Source organism: Paralichthys olivaceus, chromosome 14, assembly GCF_024713975.1.
Source record: "Paralichthys olivaceus isolate ysfri-2021 chromosome 14, ASM2471397v2, whole genome shotgun sequence".
NCBI lineage: Eukaryota > Metazoa > Chordata > Actinopteri > Pleuronectiformes > Paralichthyidae > Paralichthys > Paralichthys olivaceus.
Window position 1 is genome coordinate 17,140,222 of NC_091106.1, and position 21,010 is coordinate 17,161,231.

The 21,010-nt window shown below is 41.1% G+C and overlaps 3 protein-coding genes across 3 annotated transcripts; 2 read left to right on the forward strand and 1 right to left on the reverse strand.

The window, feature by feature from the left end:
• The first annotated feature begins 133 nt into the window (after positions 1 to 133).
• dis3 (DIS3 exosome endoribonuclease and 3'-5' exoribonuclease) lies at positions 134 to 7,216 on the forward strand. The gene is made up of 21 exons (XM_020107570.2): positions 134 to 479; positions 908 to 1,065; positions 1,301 to 1,497; positions 1,675 to 1,748; positions 1,919 to 2,086; positions 2,244 to 2,408; positions 2,594 to 2,707; positions 2,969 to 3,106; positions 3,273 to 3,419; positions 3,497 to 3,613; positions 3,710 to 3,811; positions 4,157 to 4,221; positions 4,323 to 4,407; positions 4,562 to 4,689; positions 4,890 to 4,976; positions 5,104 to 5,260; positions 5,649 to 5,863; positions 6,004 to 6,172; positions 6,257 to 6,415; positions 6,544 to 6,666; positions 6,909 to 7,216. The coding sequence occupies exons 1-21, from the start codon at positions 261 to 263 to the stop codon at positions 6,975 to 6,977; spliced, it is 2,856 nt and encodes a 951-aa protein (XP_019963129.1). The 5' UTR covers positions 134 to 260; the 3' UTR covers positions 6,978 to 7,216.
• A 509-nt stretch (positions 7,217 to 7,725) lies between these two features.
• Positions 7,726 to 12,089, reverse strand: bora (bora aurora kinase A activator). Its single transcript, XM_020107572.2, has 12 exons — positions 11,950 to 12,089; positions 11,551 to 11,700; positions 11,277 to 11,383; positions 10,989 to 11,034; positions 10,803 to 10,881; positions 10,642 to 10,686; positions 10,493 to 10,549; positions 10,107 to 10,390; positions 9,619 to 9,781; positions 8,931 to 9,505; positions 8,683 to 8,823; positions 7,726 to 8,361 (listed from the first exon to the last, which is right to left on the reverse strand). Exons 2-12 carry the CDS (start codon positions 11,698 to 11,700, stop codon positions 8,341 to 8,343), a joined length of 1,668 nt encoding a protein of 555 aa, XP_019963131.2. The 5' UTR covers positions 11,950 to 12,089; the 3' UTR covers positions 7,726 to 8,340.
• Positions 12,090 to 12,124: 35 nt separating this feature from the next.
• mzt1 (mitotic spindle organizing protein 1) lies at positions 12,125 to 13,831 on the forward strand. The gene is made up of 3 exons (XM_020107573.2): positions 12,125 to 12,436; positions 12,603 to 12,748; positions 13,289 to 13,831. The coding sequence occupies exons 1-3, from the start codon at positions 12,385 to 12,387 to the stop codon at positions 13,310 to 13,312; spliced, it is 222 nt and encodes a 73-aa protein (XP_019963132.1). The 5' UTR covers positions 12,125 to 12,384; the 3' UTR covers positions 13,313 to 13,831.
• The last annotated feature ends 7,179 nt before the right edge of the window (positions 13,832 to 21,010 follow it).

Below are 21,010 nucleotides of genomic sequence, written 5' to 3' on the forward strand. Positions count from 1 at the left end.
TTTACAAATTGTTTTTTATAACAAACTAATGTATTTCTTTGAGTTAAGTGTGAATCATTCTTAAACTCAAACTCCAAAAATGATTTAAATTGATTACAAACGAACATATTCAATGTTTTTTCATGGGTTTTTTTCTAAACACCCGGGAAGGTTTTGTTCGGCCCACTCACTCGGTTTACACATGGACAACTAGCTAGCTGCTTGCTTGTGGTGGAGCTAAAAACACCAGGATTCAACCTGTTGAGACTCTGATCGTCATCATGCTGAAGTCTAAAACCTTCGTGAGGAAGACGAGGTCGGGCGGCGTGGTGAAGATCGTGCGGGAGCACTATCTGCGGGACGATATTTGGTGCGGGAGCGAAGCTTGTACTGAATGCAAACAGGAGTCCACGGAGCTGCAGACAGACGCGTGTGTAGAGAGCAACCTGTGCCCGTATCCACATTATCTGATCCCTGACACGAACGTGGTGCTGCACCAGGTAAAAAACAAGAGTTTGACCTTTTCATTTTATATTTGTGCTCGATACAACATGATACATCATCCGTGATAATCCCAAAGAGATACAGTAAAATCTCGGTTATTAAACCTAATGATATTACATTTATAAATGTAAGGAGATATAAAAGAAATGTGGAATAAAAAGTAATATATACTTTGAAAACAGAATATGTACAGTGTGAACATGTGGACTGGTTACTATAATGTTTCCCCTTTACACTTCTCTGACTGTAATATTAGTTAATATAGTATAGTTTATATACTTACTGCACTGGAGGTCTAACCCAAACTAAGGTGATGGTGACTTCTCGATTAAACAAGATATTTATGCAAAGGTATTATTTTAAATGTGAAAAGGTCTGCTTTTTCTTTCACATTGTGTTTACATTTATTTTCCCTGTCGTGCAGATTGACGTGTTGGAGGATCCTGTGATTCGCAATGTGATCGTCCTTCAGACTGTGCTGCAGGAGGTTCGACACCGCAGTGCACCGATCTATAAACGCCTGAAGGACATCATACACGACAAAGAGAAACACGTCTACACATTTACCAACGAACACCACAGGTATGATGACGCCACTGATGGATTTTACTGATAATCATCTTCATTGCATAATAGTAACGACAGTTGCACCTAAAGGTACCACGCCTATGCTCCCTCACAGGAGGATCTCCTTATTAGACATCATCTCTCAGAATCAGAATTCTTTTATTTGCCAAGTATGTTTGCACATACAGGAAATTGAAATTGATATACCTGTTCCACAAATAGATTTGTTCTTTTTTTGTCTTCCCTTCAGAGAAACATTTATTGAAAGGGAACCAGGGGAGAGCGCCAACGACCGTAACGACCGTGCAATCCGCGTGGCAGCCAAGTGGTACAGCCAGCACTTGAAGAAGTTTGAGTCTGACACAGATGGGCTCAAGGTGGTCCTCCTCACCAATGACGAAGACAACAAGCGGAAGGCAGAGGAGAGCGGCCTGCTGGTGTACAAATGTAATTTGTTATAGAACAGTTCAGAGCATCAATATCCACCACCTAAAAACATTTGTGAAAACTTGATTCAACTCTGACTCAACCACTGCTCATTCTGATGTATACAAGTACACATTTTCAGACAGCATCAGTTGTATTTAAACCTTTGTGACAAGTATTTATTCATTCATGTTTCAGTTGAAGAGTACATCAAGAGTCTGATAGCAAACCCTGAGCTTGTGGATCGTCTAGCATTGTCCAATGATGACAAGGTAAACGTACACAACTTTAAGACATTAAAATGAGAGACAAATCTATGTCAAGTTTAAGGCCCAGGAGATATTGATTTTTGTATCTGTATCTCCCGTTTACACTCCTGCCTTTTTTTTTTTACCCTAACTGTATGTGACATCTTTCTCTCTTTTTTTTTTTCCTCTGGCAGAATGAAATCACTAACAGTAGGGTGTTATTCCCTGAGCACCTCCCTCTGTCAAAGATCCAAGCAGGAATTAAGAATGGCTCCTTCCTCCAAGGCACCTTCAGAGCCAGCAGAGACAACTACCTGGAGGCCACAGTCTTTGTCCAGGGAGAAGGGGAAGATAGCACAGAGGTATGAGCCTGTAAATTTGAGGATCTCTTAAACCTCATCAGGGATTGGGTGATAATTTGTCACTTTGTGTTGAGACGCTAGTTTGAAGGAAGAGGCTTTTCTACTATGACAGAAAAGTGCATGCACATAATTAAAGTTCTTTACTGTCTGTGCTCAGGTTCTCCTTCAGGGTCTTCAGCACCTCAACAGAGCAGTGTACCAGGATGTGGTTGCTGTGCAGCTGCTGCCACGAAATCAGTGGGTGGCGCCCTCGTCAGTCGTGCTACAGGATGATGGTGCTGCAAAGGATGATGATGTTGAAGAAGAGGAGGAGGACAAAGCTGTGAGTTGGGTTTTGAATTGATTGAAGGGCAATTACACTGGTTTTGTTTATGCTCAATGGATATATTTTCTGGAAGTATACACAAAAAAGAGAACCAGTATTTTTTTTAAATGCTTTACAGTGCATCCCAGATGAGCTCTTTGTAGCTATTTTAATGTTGTTCTTGTTCCCATGTGTCTGAGCAGTTGAGGATATCTGTCGCTGAAGCAGCCAGGAAACCCACAGGCAAAGTAGTGGGCATCATCAAAAGGAACTGGAGGCCGTTCTGTGGCATGCTTAATGTCTCCCAAATTAAAGAGGTGTGATGTTTGTTTGTTTAAAGATTGAAGCTATCCTCGATTTGTATGTTTTAGTCATTTCTGTCCCATCTTTCCTTAAAAAACTGTCATTACTGTTATTTTGGTGTAGCTGTTGTGGAGATGGGGCCTATGGTAGATAAAGACATGAATGAATGTCATGTAGTGTGCAGAATAAACTCTGAATACTGTATGTACAAGTTGTCCAGGACTTTCATGTCTCTTACGCCACAGCACTGACCTTTTCTTTTCCTTTTCATACAGTCAACCCGTCACCTTTTCACCCCAGCAGACCGCCGTATCCCACGTATTCGCATTGAAACGCGCCAGGCGTCCACTCTGGCAGGCCAAAGGATCATGGTGGCCATCGATGGCTGGCCCAAAGACTCCAGATATCCAAATGTGAGTTGAAACATCTTTAGACTGTCAAATCTTTTAGATATTCAACTGTGAGAAGTTTGACAGGAATTTGAAATGCTCATGTTTTTCCTCACACCTGTGATAAAATGCACAAAAATAAGACAAGAAGGTTTTCCCGTGCAGAGAAATATTTTTTCCTCTTTGTTAGGGTCACTTTGTGCGCAGCCTGGGCAGTGCAGGAGAAAAGGACACAGAGCAGGCGGTGTTGCTACTGGAGCACGATGTCCCCCACCAGGCCTTCTCTCAGGCTGTGCTCAGTTTCCTTCCCAAGATGCCGTGGGCCATCACACCAGAGGTAACGTCATACCCACTGAAAGCACATATGTATAGGTCAGTGTGTAAATAGGAAATGAATGTGGATGTGTGGTTCAGGAAATGGGAAAGAGGGAGGACCTGAGGCATCTGACGGTGTGCAGCGTGGATCCTCCAGGATGTACAGATATCGACGATGCCCTGCATTGCAGAGAGCTGGAAAACGGAAACCTTGAGGTACAAAACCTCTAAACATGCACGACTAATAAAGACTAGTAATTTCTCTGTGTTGACATTTAATTTGAGTTTCCTGGGATTATTTGTTTGCTGTAGGTGGGGGTCCACATCGCTGATGTCAGTCACTTCATCAGACCTGGTAACGCTATGGACAAAGAGGCCGCCAACCGTGGAACCACTGTCTACCTGTGTGGGAAGGTGCGGAGACACACACCCAACTGAATCCTAATGTTAAACTGTCTACAGGTTTTACAACAGATCATAAAGCCCTGCAGCTGTGAGCTCAATAAATATTGTGATTTATATATTTGTTAAAATCCTGTAAGAGTCTATTCAATGTTGGTAGTTTGCTGTTTTCAGCTATTTGACTCAAGACACTTTTTCACATTGACACCCTTCTACCATCACTATTACAGTTTACTTACTTAAGAAGTTTGAAAAAGATTTGTTGACATTTTGGATGTTGTTGCTTTCAGAACATTGTCAATTTTAAATCTATTTAAAAAATCTCAGAGTAAATGTGTTTGATGTTGTGTCCAACAGAGGATAGACATGGTCCCTGAGCTGCTCAGCTCCAATCTTTGTTCACTGCGCTCCAACGTGGAGAGGTGAGGACTGAAGATTTGTACTTCTAAAGTCAAACTGCTGTTTTTGATGTTCTGAATGTTTTTAAGACTGTGTCTCATTCTGGTCACTTGTCTTTTACAAGGCTCGCTTTCTCGTGTATCTGGGAGATGAACCACAAGGCTGAAATTCTGAAGACGCGGTTCACAAAAAGTGTCATTAACTCCAAGGTACAGTACAAATACCCAGATAAACAACCAGAGACAATACAATATCAGACTATAATAAAATGTGCATTTTTAAGCACATTTTGTTGTCCAGGTAATATTGTTATGCCATCCTAATGTTTCTTTATCTCTCCTTCTATGTTACGACCTGGTCCAGGCATCTCTGACCTACGCTGAGGCCCAGATGAGAATCGATGACGCCAACAAGAATGACGATACAACCAAGAGTCTTCGGGGTCTCAACAAACTCGCCAAAATCCTCAAGAAGCAGAGGATAGAGAAAGGGTAGGGACAATTAGGACACGTAGAAGCAGAAGAATAGACAGTAAAATATGGGATGGTACATTCCAATGGTACTGGCATGAAATGCTATTGGCTTGTTTTTGTATTATGCCTCAACTGAGAACTTAAAATACACCATGTTTCCAATAACTGCTAAATATTTAAACTGTATTTAAGATGATTTGCTTTTTGATGCGCTCCAGGGCATTGACGCTGTCGTCCTTGGAGGTTCGTTTCCACATCGACAGTGAAACCCACGACCCCATTGACCTCCAGACCAAAGAACTCATGTAGGTAACTTTGAAAAGGAAGGATCCTTTTTGAAACCATTAACTCCAGTAAAACTTTTTCAGTGTGGCTCTTTGTGTCATGTTGTTTTGGATTTGCATGTAAGGAAACTTGTTTCTTGGTTATTAGGGAGACGAACTCCATGGTGGAGGAGTTCATGTTGCTGGCAAACATTTCAGTCGCCCAGAAGATTTTCGATGAATTTTCAGAGTGCGCTCTGCTGAGGAAACATCCAGCGCCGCCTCCGTCCAACTACGACGTCCTGCTCAAGGCTGCAAAGTCCATGGTGAGTGAAGACAGATGGTCCTGCAGGAAAAGTGTCGGTTTTCACGTTATATGCAAATTTGTTAAGATAATATAATTCACTTGAGCAGTTATGAGTAGCTGATATGGTTTGCATCAAATGCAAGTAAATTCAAACGTCTAAATGTGAGCTGTAAAAATAGATTTAAGTGGGAATTCACTTTTATGAAATAGTTTTTCTGATAAAAAATGTTGCAAAGAAACACAGACAAAAAACCCCCCTGTAAATCAGTGGTTTCTAACCTGCAGGTGAGGCCCTCAAGGAGTGACAATGCTCTTGCCTAAATATAATTTAAGGGGTCGGAAGATTCCCTGTCATCCAGGTATTTTCATTTTAGTTTGACAAACATTTTGTTTCCTTCTCCTCTCAGAATGTGGAGATCCACACGGACTCAGCCAAGGCGCTGGCTGACTCCCTTGACGTGGCCAAAGTGGACAGCTTCCCATACTTCAACACGCTGCTGCGCATCTTGGCCACTCGCTGCATGATGCAGGCCGTCTATTTCTGTTCTGGCATGGACAGCGACTTCCACCACTACGGCCTTGCTTCGCCCATTTATACACACTTCACATCACCTATTAGAAGGTACGACAACAGATATTCTACAAATCTTGGTGTGTCGGGCCTTTATAACACAGAAATGTGCACAGTTGCCAAACTAACCATAGTTTGGTCGGACCTACTTATGTCATTCATTTTCTTCCATCTACCCTCCCCCCACACAGATACGCAGATATAATAGTTCACCGCCTGCTGGCAGTGGCCATAGGAGCAGATAGCACCTACCCAGATTTAATGGACAAACATAAGCAGTCAGCCCTCTGCAACAACCTCAACTACAGACACAAGATGTCTCAGTATGCTCAGAGGGCGTCTGTGGCCTTCCACACACAGGTAAACACTGGTTTGAGGAGAAAAACTACAACATAACACAACACTGCACAATTCAGGCTTTTAATACAGGTGATCTCTTTGCAGTTGTTCTTCAAGAGTCGAGGCATTCTTAACGAAGAGGGATTCGTTCTGTTTGTGAGGAAAAACGCGATCATTGTTCTCATCCCTAAGTTTGGTCTGGAAGGAACAGTTTTCTTTGACGGCAAAAACAAAACCGTCCCGAACCTTGTTTTTGATGAAGAGGTACAACACTTAATTAAATTCATTTCATTTTATGGCATTTGGATCTAATGAAAATATTCAGTTGAGTTTTAATTACATAATTGCTTCATACTCTACACAGTGTTTAAATCTTCTGTTAATGTGTTCAGGGCCCCTCTCTGACCATAGAGCAGCACACCTTCCACATATTTGACAAGGTGAAGGTCACTATCAGCCTGGACGACTCCAATATTCAGCACCAGAAGATCCGCATGTCTCTGATCGACCCTGTGGTAAGGACTGACTGAAGTGGACAGGGGTTTTACCTCTGCTGCCATTATGACTATCTTTTTATATCTTTAATTTTAGTTCAGGGAAAATTCTCTTCCCCCAGTTTGTGCTTCAGCAGGTCATTTGCATTTGCAAATTATTTCTAAGGAAATGTTAACATGCTGTTTTCACTAAGTCCCAGTAAGAGATTTGTCCAGATTGCTTCACAAAACATTTTTTCACAAGTTCCCTGACTCTATTTCAGATCCCTGGTGTGAGTGTTCCAGCCCCAGATGTTGAACCACAGGCCAAGAAACCAAAACAGGAACAGTGACAGAAAAACACACCAGAACACCAAATCAAGAAATCTTACAAGTCTATAAACGGAGAATCTGGGCTCTTTGATGCAGTGGCATAAATAACTGTTAAACTTAGATCAAATAATCAAACTACTTTTTGTAACATGTCTTTTTATGATTTAACTTGTTGACAAAGACAAGTAATACATGCACTATATCTTGTCATGTAACAGCAAAGTAGACAGCTGAATTATTAAAGTGCTTTTTTTAAACATGTTCGTGTTTTTTCTTGAACCTAATAACTTGAAGTACAAAGTGTGTTGTAACACTGACAGAGCATTGTTGTCCATGGCCTCGCTTTTTACTTCATGTTAAAAATACAGACATTCTTACTATCAATATTGAGTTTTTATAGTATTTAAGTATTAGTCAAATCACCTCTACCCAGATGATTTATTCCTACAATAAACATGTAACTGTACTACAACTATTTCAAATCTCACTGTGAATGAAGGCTAGAGTCCTCTACAGCAGCAGGTTTGGTTTCAACCTGGCAATTCACTGCATATCTCTCCCCTTCTCTCTCCCACTTTCATGCTTAAATTCTGTCCTTTCAATAAAATATGTTTTAAATCTCACTGACATAGTTTGGTCCAATAAAGTAATTTGATCATAATTGTGAATCAATTAAAAATTGGTCTTTACGTCAGACAAAGAATTCAAGTTGTTTTAATGTAACAATGATCCAGACCATTCTTAAATATATAGGAAAATGGCAAATCATTGGCTCAGTCAGCTTTTAATTCACAAGTGGCATCATTCAGTGCATCTTACTTGGGAATAAATATTCTAACAATCCAAATAAGATCCACAAGCATCCTGAATTAAAACAATTCTTACTCATTCCATAAAAGAAAAAAAGCTTTTGTCCTATAAAACATCATGATTAACAGTTTTATAAAAACATACAGTACAAATCTGATGTCATCTGAAAGTCAGGATCTACCACATTGATCACATCAGCACCAAAGAAAATTGAAATAATGGCTTTAGCATCAATACAGCATTCAAGTTGAATAATGTGCAAGTTCGATACAGAATTGACATTTGTTCCTCACCCTTTATCACACCCAGTTACTGGGTTTTATTTAGTATTGTAGATTTTAAGTCAACTCCCTTCTAACCTGTGATAAAACACACTGTGATAAAGCATTTACTTTCAGTCAGGCACCTAAAAAAAGCAAATCAATACCTTAGAAGAACCAACAACCCCTATGATTTGACCCCATTTACCCAAATTTAACCGATTAAACATAAATGCCCCGAACAAAGTGTAAACTTGGATTTGATTGCAAGATCATCATCTTTGAAGAAGTGTCTCTTTAAAATGCACTCATCTCAGTGGTGGGGATAACATGCCTGGAAAATAAGAACATTTGTTTTAGTAAAATGAAAAGATATTTTTCAGCATGTACAATTAGGGCCAGGCAATAAAAGAAAAACTATCATGATATAAATTTAATTAGTAGCAACATAACAAAAGTCTAATATATATATGGATATAATGCTTGTGCATTATATAAGCGCATCACAAAACATAATCTGCCACAGATTTATAAGATGTTTTGATTTAATAAAGTCTGCAAGATACTTCCATGAAGAGCTGATATTACATTAGGTCTAAAGACACAAGCTCAAATTTCCTGAACCCTGTGCATGTTTATAAAAGGTCAAATGTACCTTTGTTTTAGTGTATCTGCTAAGTTGGAAGGCTTCCTCTGCCAGGTTTGAACTGAAGGACTCCTTGCTGTGACAGTCTGAGCTGAGGCCATCAATCAGGCTGGCAGTGCCTGCTGAGGTAGTGTTGTACCCACTGTCCACCTAAATAAACCCAAATAAATCAATTAGACATTGTGAAGAACGATACAACAATCATATGAGAGTTGGTTACACATATAGCGTGGCATAGGACACAGTGGATGACAAACCTGCATGCTGGAATCGTAGCGTATGCTGCTTCCCTCTGCCAGAGATACAAACATGTGGGAGCTTTCTGTTACTGATACATTGCCCATGCGAGAGCTGGTCAGCTGTTCCAAAAGCCCCCCAGCTTCCTCCTCTTCCTCCAGTCTCCCTTCTATCCCAGCCTCCTTGCCCTCCTCCATTTTCACAGGTTCCATAGGATCCAGGATAACTCTCCCAATGGCAGCAGGGTGACATTCCTGGGGCAGGGGCGACGATGGATCAAGCTCCATTGATGGGAGAGAAAAGGAACAAGAGGGAAGTTGGTCCTCAGCCTCATGATAGTCTAAGAGCTTAGGGTTGAGGATGGGGGAGATGAGGGGAGGGGAAGCCCAGCAGCGGACTCTGGGCCTTGGCTTAGTTCTGACATTGTGCCGGGGCTCAGTGTGACAACGTAGGTGGTGTGGAGAGCAGCTATGAATGGGAGAGCAGCTATGAATGGGAGAGCAGCCCTCGACGAATGGACTCTCATTGCAGGAGGTGACATGTACTTCCAGGGGAGCACTGAGTGGAGTCACATTGGTCGACTGCGTCCTCTCAGCTTCAAAAGATCACAGATTAAGGTTGAAGAGAAAATTAGTTTAAACCAAGTCTCTGGAAAAAATGACTTTAAATCATCATAAATTAGGATAAGTTACGAAACAAATGGTCTACCTGAGCCAATGGGTGTGCGTGCTATATGTGCAACAATAGGAGAAATTGTGGGGGAGACGAGGCCTGCAGGAGACGACCTATCAGGGAACAGCGGACTGTTGATGCTGCCAAGGCTGCAGTCCCGGAAGCAGCCATGTTGGATGGGGCTGGACGAGAATTGGCCCTAAAGACAAAACAATGACATGTATGAGTCATTATGTATGAGGAAATCAGCAGGAGCTCAAATGTTCAGTTAAGTTGTTACATGCTTTTTTCAATTTCCATGAATGATATAGCCGGATAAAGTGGTTTTTCAGCTCAGCGATGAATGATTGCATTGATGATTTAACTAATGGCTCCAGATATGAAAACAGAAAATAAATTTTCAAAAACAATACTACTGATCTTATATTAAAACAAAATTTGACTTATAATCTATTGTGCTTTGACAAAGTGTACCAAGTATATGGTGAAATAATCATTGTGTGAATTCAATACACTACACTCACCGTAGAGGGAGTCGGAGCAGACAAACCGCAGGATAACGGGGAGGAAAACACAGATGACATGGCTTCTTCTCCCTCAGCACCTTCAACCCCACCTGCAGCCCTCTCTCGTCGGGTCAGAGAAGGCGTCTCCTGTATGACATGGCATCTCTCTGGGCTTGGCGGGTTTGAGCTGTCAGAGCCGCTGTAACTGCCCTGACCATCGAGGAAGAGTTTTCGTCTCAAGGAGGAGGAACTGAGGCTCTCCTGCACAGCATCACATGCTTCCTCGTAGCGGTAATATTCCCCTGAGGAGAGGATAGAACCACACAAACAGACAGACATGACTTGATGGTAGAATATTCTATCATACTCAGGTGTGATTGTGCTGACATTTATTTGAGGCTTACCTAGTACTTTCTCCAAATCAAACGCCAAAGGTAATGACAGAGTTGTCTGACACGCAACTGTGCAACAAACATAGAAAAGAGAGATTGAAAACTCATTATAAAGAAGAGATGGGGAAAGTAATGCAGACAGATATGTGAAACACACATACCTGAGACTTTTTCTTGTTCTTCTGCAATCATTGCAGACCCAGAACCTACAAAGCACAAACATGCAAAATACAAGATGAATATGAAATAAAGGAAACAGAATACAAAATAAAACTCAAGAAAATAACAGAAGAATAATGTGACTATAAAAGAATTTCAGGACCTTTTTTAAAGATCTGAGGGGCTTTGCGAGTGTTTGGTGCTGCCCAGGGGGAAGGTACGATGGCTCCTTTGGTGAAAAACTTTATTGAGAGACAAAAATGACACATTAACAAAAATGATCTATAAAATTATTACAAATTTGACTTTTATATCATTACATAATGTGGATATAATTAATACCCCATACCTGCTCAATAGCATTTTGACGCTTTTCCTCAATGTCAGAATCCATCCTAGATGTAAAAAAAATTATTATATCAAGAGGTGCTTGGTTAAGTAAAGCAACTCAAAGAATTTGTCACAATGGCTTGCTCATCACCTACATACAGTTGTATGCAATTTATTTTATTTTTTCTCTCTCACTTTGGGAACTGTTCGGTTTCTCTTTAATGTTGGGATTTGGTTCTGTACAGGTAAAATGAACACAACTGTATGTTTATGACCGAGCCAAAACTACTTCGTTTTCAGTTCGTACCTTGTCTGGCTGAGGTAAAACGACTGTCGCTGGATTTCCTCTGGGTCTATGTGGACTGGGAGAAGACTGGCCATTTCATCAATAGACCAGTTAAACTTGGGTGGAGTCTGGAGGAGCAGACAGGGGAGGAAGTGAAGAAACGACTAAAAACAACCTTTAGCTGAGCTGGTGGATATAAAACAATGTTAACAGGTTTGTAGTAAGGTGTGTCCCAAAGCATTGGTTGTAAAAAAAAACATGAGGTGATGGACGCAGGTTGTGTGGTCATACTCACAGCTTTACAGGACTTGGACTTGAAGACGGATGGACTTGGCACCAGGGGTTCACGGAGGTGGTGGTAGTCATTAGGACTCTCAAATGGGTTTCTAATGGAGGGTCTGCCTGGGGTCTCTGGGGCGATCTGAAGCTCGACTTGGTCCCCCATCTTAGCAGGGAACAGGGGGGAGGACATTGAAGGTTCACAGTTGATAGAACATAAAAACAACTGAAACTAAAACCTGAGTTTCGTCAGGTTGGTTAGTTGACAACATTACTTCGTGTTAAAGAGCTTCCTGTCTGTTGCATAAGCAGAGCGAGGCTACTCACCAGATTAGCTGCAGTACACACCACATTACCTAGAAATAACAAAGGTGTGTGTCTCTATTAACGTGATAGGTTTGATGTTGGTACTTACATCTGTTAAAGGACCTGGATCAGCAGAGACACGGTTAAAAAACGACCTTCATGGAGGAGCCAGCGAGCAACAAGCAGCGAGGGGTTCAAACGTTTATTTCAATTTCGCCCAAAAGGACCCGTCAGCCAATGGGAACGCCACAGGAAGTCCCCGCCAGCCAATCACAGCAAGAATCAGTGTCGTCACTTCCTCCTTCAGTTCCGCTTTCGAGCTTAGCAGGCTAGGTGGCTAACTAGCTACGAATTTTGCTTCCTTTTAATGGTTTCTAATATTTTATATATATATGTATAAATATATATATATTATCTGAAACGAACACGAGACGTTTGTAGCCGGGCTGAGGTGTTAGAGATAACAGTTTCGTCCTGTATCGAGTCAGAGAGATATTTAAGTGTTATTTGTTAGCCAGCGTCGGCTAACTGTTCCCCTTCCACCATGGCAAGTGCAGCTAACACAAACCTAAACGCAGTCCGGGAGACAATGGACGGTAACTACATGTTTTTATTGAATGTATCTATTGAATAAATTAAAACCCTCTTGCTAATAGCTTTCTTTGCTAACCCATAACTTATCAAGACATGTAGCAGATCATGTTTTCTAACCAGACACGTAATGCAAGTAGTTCTCATGTGTCCCGTGTTCCCCCACCACAGTGCTGCTGGAGATCTCCAGGTTGCTGAATACTGGTTTGGACATGGAGTCTCTGTCCATATGTGTGAGACTGTGTGAGCAGGGCATCAACCCAGAGGCCCTGTCTGCTGTCATCAAAGAGCTGCGTAAAGCGTCTGAGTCCCTGAAGGTAAACAAACTGGCTTTACACAACATCACAACATACTGTACAGGACACATCCACGTCCACTCTCATGTCTGTTTGGACTGTTTGGATTTGGATCGCCTCTTTCATGTTAACTGCTCAAATATTTGCTATGATCACGTTCTCGCATTCTTTCTATGTGTATTATTTGGGACTTGCATCTTTTGAGTGACAGCATCATGAAGTGAAATACCAATTACAATCGATGACAACCGCTAAAGGGAAAATATCTTGTTGTCAAGGGAGTTATCATCACAGAAAGCCTCCCCAAAAGCAAAAATGTTCAATGTGAGTCCCTGATATTTGTTGTGGTGAAGCTTGGGAGTTTTTCACATTTATCAAACTTGCAGACGAGCTCACCCAACCATGTATTTCACCTCAATCTTGCAAACATATTTCCAAAGTCTTGAGCACAGATGTAACCTGCCCATAAAGCAAGGGTAGTTTTATTCTTAGAAAAGACATCATAATAATAAATAATAATAATCAGTAATATCACTCCTGTATGTATATTTTCTCTTTCAGGCTTCTGAAAACTGCACAAACTGAAGGTGAAAACCATAGTGTTGGACATTTAATAGGATCTTAACCTGTTCCTGGATCTGCACTTACCATGGCCTCTACAGCCATTTGTGTGGGCCATCTGTCTTCTGCACCACCACGGCGACAAACATGCATCCTGTTCTTTGCAGTGACTCGAGCCAGAGTTTTTGTGTAGAGGCGTCAGCCACAGACGTTCAAGAACATAAGCCATCTCCAAGCATGAGGGCACACTCAGCCTTTCTGACTCATATTTAGGCTTGCTCCGAGTTTCTTCTACCACCATTTGTAAAAAGTTCAGAGTGGTATCAGTGTTGTCATCCTGCCTTAATTTAGGATCATAATTACAATTTCTGAACTTGTGTTGCACTTTTCATGAGGAAATGTCTTTTATTTTGTCTTTTTATGTCCATGAGTTAAGATTTTTTGTTATTTTGTGTAAACACAAGGCATTTTCCAAATTCTGCTATTTCATGTTGTTGTCCATGTGGAACAGTATCTAAATTAAAATGTTGCAGTCAACGGCCACCAGGTGGTGTTATCATCCTTATTCCAATCTGAGGTAAAGATCTTCTATGGGTTTTAGATTGTGTCCAAGATCTTATCATGAGTTTTCCAATATGTTGTTCAGAGCAATTCAATACTTTCATTTTTTTGTTTGTCTGTCTTTGCTCATTTTAGAATGGAGCAAAACTGTGATATTCTTACAATCCTTTTGTCATTAGAAGTGGAATTTTCTGGAGCATTTTACAAAGAAAATTATCTTTCTAGTCACACTAGGTGAAAAAGGTAAATATACTGGTGGAATATTGCACAGTACAATAAAAACAGACAGGAGTGATCCCATCTACAGTCAACATACTATCCAAAAAAATAAGACATAAACAAGGGTCATTTGTTACAGCAGGACGTCCAGAAACCTTGCCTTTCTTATTTCTGCACTCTATCTAAAAATCTAAGAGGTATACTGCAAAGTTGACAAAATAAAGCCATCTTTGATCAACCAGAAATGAAGACACTACATCACGTATCTAACAGCAGCATTGTTTTGTTTCTTCACTGTCTGTAAAATAACTCGATTCATCTTCTGGACGAGGGAAAATGCTGAGAGCACAGAACATTCCTCCACAGGCCAATATAAAGGCTAGATGTGACCTCTCCTCGGTGAGTCTTGTATGAGTAGTGTGTGTGTGTGTGTGCCTCTGTGTGTGTGAGTTTGGGTTTTCATGCAGTGCCGTAGATGTCTCCAAATGAGTAGCCCCTAAGTCATCTGACAGTAGCGCTTCACCCCTCGCAGGCACACCGCAGAGAGAGCCGGTGAGTGAGCAGGAGAGTGTGTGCGCGTAAGCATTTCTGTCTTCTCCTGCTTTGTCTCGCCATCTTGACTGACAGCCTGCGAGTCTAAGTCTCTGTACGGCCGCTTTGATCTCTTAACACAGTATCTCTCTGTTCCTCAATACCACCATCGTGTTAGCCAAGTATGAAAGGCATACAGATACAGTGCAGTGGCTCTCCTTGATAGCCAATAAGCCTAAACAACCCCTGGCCTCTGTGGGGGGTGAGCTGCATGAGATGTTGATGTGGGAGACCCATTTTGAGAATCCCTTTATTTTACAAAGGGTAAGAGTTATGCATGGCTTGATTGGCTACTGTGGGCGTGAGATTTAGGATGCATTGCTCTCTGTTTGATGTGTTTGAAGGGTTTCTCCTGATCCAAACTGGCTACTTTGATCTCTGTAAAACAAAATATTCCCAAATCCCATAGTCCTGACTGAGAGATTAGCGTCCACATATGCATAAACATCTAAGAGGTGTTCAACTAGGGCACTGGTCAGGTCACATGACTGTATAAACTTAAGAGGCAAGCAGGTCCTCACATCACAACTTCTGAGGGTGTTTATGTTTGTACGTCTGATAATTATCCAGGCCACGGATTATTTTTCTGATAAATGAGGGCAGTCTCATTTAAAAAGTGAAAGATCTATGTGTTGCAATTACGGCTCAGGTGTAGGCAGTGGATATTATCAAAAATAATTAGACTGGACTGATTAGAAGTTCTTTATGTATAAGGAAGGATGGTCTGTTGATGTTTGTACAATCCTAAATTAAACATTGTCTCTTGAAAGCAGCATCAGTCTTCACCCAATCCCCAAAGAGGGAACATGATAATATAGATGTTTGCAAATTTATTTAAAAAGGAAAAAACAGTTTGGAGAAACTGAGACTCTTCTTAGAGCTGGTTGTCTGGAGATCCTGTGTTGAGGTGGGATTGAGAACTATAGACAAGATGTGCCTTTTAAAATCAGCATCTCAAAGACAGGCATTTTCACTGGGATGGCCAAGATGGGACACAGACCTAGTGTGGGGTGGTCATGGCAGAGTGAACCTTAATGAACACTAACCCCTGCTAACATCTGGTTTTTGTCTGCAACAGGAATGGGTTCAATCCTGGGTCGAATGACTGTGAAGCAGACACTAGTTGTAATCGGCTCTGGCTCTGATCGGCAGTGAGGGAAACGTTACACCCAGGTCAGTGTGCTAATTTGGCAAGATAGCTTCAGTTTTAGACACATTAAAAAAACCTGCTTATACCCACTAATTTTGAATATTTTCTCATGAATCAATGTGATATTTAAGTTTTTCCTTTTGTTAAAAAAAATAATTCTACCTTCACTTGGTCATTGTGGTAGTGAAGTATTATGGTAGTGGTGCAGTGGGTTTCCAGGCTTTTCCAGTCTCTGCACAGGGGTAATTTAGGGTTCAGCCACTTGAGTGGAGGAACTGGGGATCAAACCGCTGACCTTCTGGTTAGTGGACGACGTGGCCACTCTGACTTCCTCCCACAGTCCAAAGACATGCAGCTTTGGTTAAGAGGAGACTCTAAATTGCAGGAATGTGATCGTGAGCGGTTGATGGTCTCTGTATGTTGGCCCTGCAATAGGCTGGTGACCTGTCCAGGTTTTACCCCGACTCTCGCCTCATGTCAGCTGGGCTCCAGCCCCCCACCCACAACCCTCGTAAGATAAGAAGCATGGATAATGGATTATGGGGTATCGAGTGTTTTATCATAAGGCCACAATTGAAAAAAGAATGTGAAGAAATTGAATGGATCTGAACACGTTCTATAAAACAAAGATCACATGCAGTAGGTATTCTGGTACTTAAGTGACAGCTTTGTGAATTTTTCTGTAACCTGTCTGACTCTCATCCTCCAGTAATGTGAAGCTCCACTGACTGTATTTGCCCTGAGAGGAGTTCTGTGACCTTGCTGGGGCGTACTCCAATACACCACCCTTTTATACTGTAAGATTATACTATTTAGGTCCCAATTAAATTCATAGCAAGGAAATTGGATCATAAACTCTTTACAGGATCGTTAACAATCATTACACAGGATAATGACATGGCAATCAAAATATGTTAAGAAAAAAAAACTTCCAAAGTCTTTTGGTGACTTTGTTGTTTTTGGACGTTTTCCAAGCAGATTAATGTAGAATTGATTGATTTACAGTTGTAATTAGCTGTCTTCTGCATAGATGCATAATAATCGTATATCTCCCTGCTTGTTTTAAGGCCATTAATTGGTTTCATTAACAAAGGCAGTTAATTGAATAACAATTAACAAAGTTGGTGATGGCATCGATGCCGCGCATGCAAGCTCCCTTGTGTTTTCCCTTTGATGATAATGAAACCACTTTTTTATCAGATTGGAATTTTGTGTGTTGGACTATGTAATGACTAATATGATATTGGGCTTATTAGTTTATTCGAGTGGCTCACTGAGGCGTTAAGCTGCTATTGAACACGTTGTGTTTAACAGGTAGGCACCATATGCCGCCTTAATCAGACATTGGAATCACATTTGGTTGTTAAATTGTGTTCTAATAAAAGCAGGTAGTAAAACAACTTGAGCTAATTCAATTTCAGTCGAGTTTGGGTGCAGGGAACAGCTGTTCATATTTGTTGAATTGTTTAAGCATTCCCTCTCTCGTCGTGTGTGTGTGTGTGTGTGTTTTGTGTTTTTCAAGGTTTAACTCCAACAGTCTGTTCCTCAACTTTTCTTGTAGAAGATAGAGATGGAGGGTGGACTAGCTGTCCACTTTGCTTAAAAGAAGACAATACCAGGCATATTGTAGTGACAGCTTGCATTGTGCATGTGTGCATGTGTGTGTGGATGTGTGTGTGAGAGTGAGAGAGAGAGAGAGGGAGAGAGAAAGAAAGGAGACAGAAGAGAGAGCATGAGTGTGTGTTACAAAAACAAAAAAAATATAGTGTGTGTGTGTGTTACAGTGACAGCTTGTATTCTCCGTGATTAATGATGTGCTGTGTGACTTGATAAGTGCTTCGGAGGACCAACGCTTGTTTCAATTAGACCTTGTGAAGGTCGCGACGCCGCGCCGGCCTCTCATTATCATATCCATAATCAATCCACATTATCATAGGGGAATGTGGAATGGATGTGTGATATCTTGGTCATACACACACAAAGACACCTAATCACATACCAAAACACAATGACACCCTCTCTCACTCACATGAGCACACACACACACACACACACACACACGCACACACACGCACACACACGCACACACACGCACTCTTCACTCCAAGTTGATTTGAATCATAACAGTGGCTGTCAGAACGGATTGTCTGTTCAGATTAAGAGTGTGTTTGTGAGAATTAAGCAGCGTTGATGGTGGTGGCATTTCAGATCCCCTCTGCAGACACAAATGCCAAAACATCATTCTTTGACCCCCCTCTTGGCCTCCCACACACACACACACGCACACACACACTTAACCAGGGGCCCTGGGGCACTTTTAATAGAGGCGAAGTGATTCGTATGTTTTTACTCCTCTAATGAGAACAGATTGAGTGGTATTTACACTTCATCGGCTGATCTAGCCACCTACACATTTCCCTCATGCTTCTGCTGCTCACTGGCCAAAACAGACATGTGGAAAGGACCGGAGCTTGGCTTTCAAACAGCAACACAACATGAGCATTATCTTTGCCGCTTTGGCTCACAGTGGCATGATATGGCAAGAGGAATATGAACTGTTATAGAGGGAAAAAAAAGGCAGCCAGATTTCTTTGAGGACATTGTGTCTATTTGTCTCAGACGGAGGAGAAAGTAAAGAAAAGGTGTCTGAGACTAGATTTAAATCTTTGGCAAAGAGGAAGAATGCATCTGACTGAAATCTGACGTGTTGTTTCCCACTGAATCCTTAATTTAATTAGTCTACCTGAGATCGAAGCCCACAAAAAAAGGAGAAATTGATAAACACATCATCTATTTCCTCCAGAAATATTCTAGCAACAAACCAGTGCAATGAACGGAGTCAAGTGAAAGAGGATGAAATGCAAGAATCACACTGTAGTGAAGAAATTAGAGGAATAATAGAAGATATGAAATATTAATTCACTCAGTAATATTTAGAGAAGGAGAAATTGTTCCAGGTGGAAAAATGGATGGTGTGCAGATTTGAGGATTAGGTCTTAGCAGTAAAATTGACCTCCACCGATTTAGCATTGGACATTGTGACATGTGCGAGAATCAAAATTGATGCAATTGAACAAGATATTTTATTTAATTCAATCCAACAAATTCAACGGAGTTCCCCTGTAATATGAATAGGACTTAGTTTTTCTCTTCCCCTGTGTATCGCATATTATGTTTTTATAGTTCACAGGAGAGTTTTTATGTCAAGTATCAGCTCATTGTTTCATTTCAGGGGATTTTAAGCACAATAGCTGCTGCATGAATTAAACCTGTGACCTTCCTGTTGTGAGAAAAAGTCACTTCCCACCAGGGCCTCCTGCAACCTCCAGTACCTCCAGGGTTATCTTTAACACCGTGGATGGATGAACTAAAACGGATGAAAGGTTGTAATCACAAATCATTTCTTCCGGCCGGCGTATTACTCACCAGCTCCTTGTTTATGCCACTTTTTTGTAGATTACCTGGGTTCATATAATCTATCATCAGATCTATTATGAGACGATTCCACGACCTTAATAAAAAAGTCACAGAGCTGCGGCCTGCGAGGTTAGAAACTGAACATTTCTCTGCTTGGTAACAGTTTAAGGTGAGAATTTACAACATGAATCAGCTCGGCTCAACGCTGATGGCTTTATCGGTGTATTTTCCACAGACGGAGAAAGAGAGTCGTGACATTTCTTTTTTGGCAAGGAAAAGGCCAGACTCAGCAGGAGTTATCAAAGACAAAAAAGTAAAAAGTTCGAGTTAGCTATCTCTCTCTCTTCCTCTCTCTCTCTCTCTCTCTTCCCCTGGAGATACTCATGTTAAGCATAATTAAGCAGATTTGATTAGCATCAAGCCTGGCTTCCTCTCTTGACTTTTAATGAATGTAAATCTACCATCTACATCCTAAAGATTAATTTCTGCCAATTAAAAAACACAAGAGGGCTTATTGGAGAGAGAGGGGTGGGGGGGCGCTCGGTTGGGAGGAAAGACAGTGTTCGAGTCCTTTGAGTTGGAGTACAGTCAGAGTTTTATCCTCTTTCCCCCCTTGTCTTATGGTGAGATGGTCTCTGGAGATCTGTGTCTCTCCCTCACGACCGAGATCATTATCAGCACAATGTTCCGTGAAAGCCACTTTGAAAGGACTGCAAGCTCCATATGTAAATGATGGGAGTGTGTGTCTCTCTGTGTGTGTGTGTGTGTGTGTGTGTGTGTGTGTGTGTGTGTGTGTGGACTGCATGAGGAAGCGGTACAAGGAACAGGTAAAGGGGTCAATTTGTCAAGACAAGGTTATTTCCCCCCCGCCCCCTTATGAGCTTTTGCCCAGCGTGTCATCTCTCTGAGTCTCTCTGGATCATTCAGGTTCAGATTTTTGCTGATATAAGACCATGAAAGAATGAACCCCCCCCAAAAAACCTTATATTAATGACAAAACAATGGCAGGCGGCAGGAATGATGTGCATCATAAATTACTTGAATAAAGCCCACGAGACGTTACATGTTATTTTTTTGGCTCATCCATATTTGTACTAATAAACCTTTCCCTGTATTTCACTACTTTTGAATTTTTACTTTCAAATGAAAAAACACTGGTCGTCTTTTTCTAGCATCCTTCATAAATGTATGTTGTCTTGTGAAGACACGCCAAGTGAAGATTTTATACCTTTTGTTGAATAGGGTGTGGCTTTCATATATATAAGCCATTACTGGTTTTCTACCGCACTCCACACATATTTTTTTTTACATTTCATTCATATATTGTGTATGTATGTATGTAGCTTAACTAAACCAAACTAAACTCATCTAAATTCAAATTAATTAAACAACCAATTAGATTGCATTTTATTTCTTTTTTTGATTTATCCTTTATTTAAACAGGAACGTCCCATTGAGATAAAATATATTCCTCCTGAAGATGGGCAGTAATGACGTAAACAAGTTTCAAATAGCAAATACAAGCAGACACGCACGCACGCACATGCACGCACACACAGGTTTGTGCAGATATCCTTATTAGGACTTTGCCTTGACTTCCAATGGACAGCCTAACCAAAACTTAATCGCTAACCTCAACCATGACATTAACCTAACCACAACTCACATCTTACCTCCAACCTTGACCAGGACCTCAGAAATGAAGTTTTGCCTCATTAGGACCAGGCTTTGGTCCCCATGACGACCACTGGTCCTGACAAGGTCAATGTTTATACAGGAGAAGG

Excerpts from the sequence above, each read along its gene's own strand:
- dis3 (XM_020107570.2), top strand. The coding sequence starts at position 261 with ATGCTGAAGTCTAAAACCTTCGTGAGGAAGACGAGGTCGGGCGGCGTG. Across the intron at positions 480-907 it reads CGAACGTGGTGCTGCACCAG|ATTGACGTGTTGGAGGATCC; the intron begins GTAAAAAACAAG and ends CCTGTCGTGCAG. Across the intron at positions 3,107-3,272 it reads AAGACTCCAGATATCCAAAT|GGTCACTTTGTGCGCAGCCT; the intron begins GTGAGTTGAAAC and ends CCTCTTTGTTAG.
- bora (XM_020107572.2), bottom strand. The coding sequence starts at position 11,700 with ATGGGGGACCAAGTCGAGCTTCAGATCGCCCCAGAGACCCCAGGCAGA. Across the intron at positions 11,035-11,276 it reads TTTTACCTCAGCCAGACAAG|GATGGATTCTGACATTGAGG; the intron begins GTACGAACTGAA and ends TTTTACATCTAG. Across the intron at positions 9,782-10,106 it reads CTGCTCCGACTCCCTCTACG|GGCCAATTCTCGTCCAGCCC; the intron begins GTGAGTGTAGTG and ends TTTTGTCTTTAG.
- mzt1 (XM_020107573.2), top strand. The coding sequence starts at position 12,385 with ATGGCAAGTGCAGCTAACACAAACCTAAACGCAGTCCGGGAGACAATG. Across the intron at positions 12,437-12,602 it reads AGTCCGGGAGACAATGGACG|TGCTGCTGGAGATCTCCAGG; the intron begins GTAACTACATGT and ends CCCCCACCACAG. Across the intron at positions 12,749-13,288 it reads AAGCGTCTGAGTCCCTGAAG|GCTTCTGAAAACTGCACAAA; the intron begins GTAAACAAACTG and ends TTTCTCTTTCAG.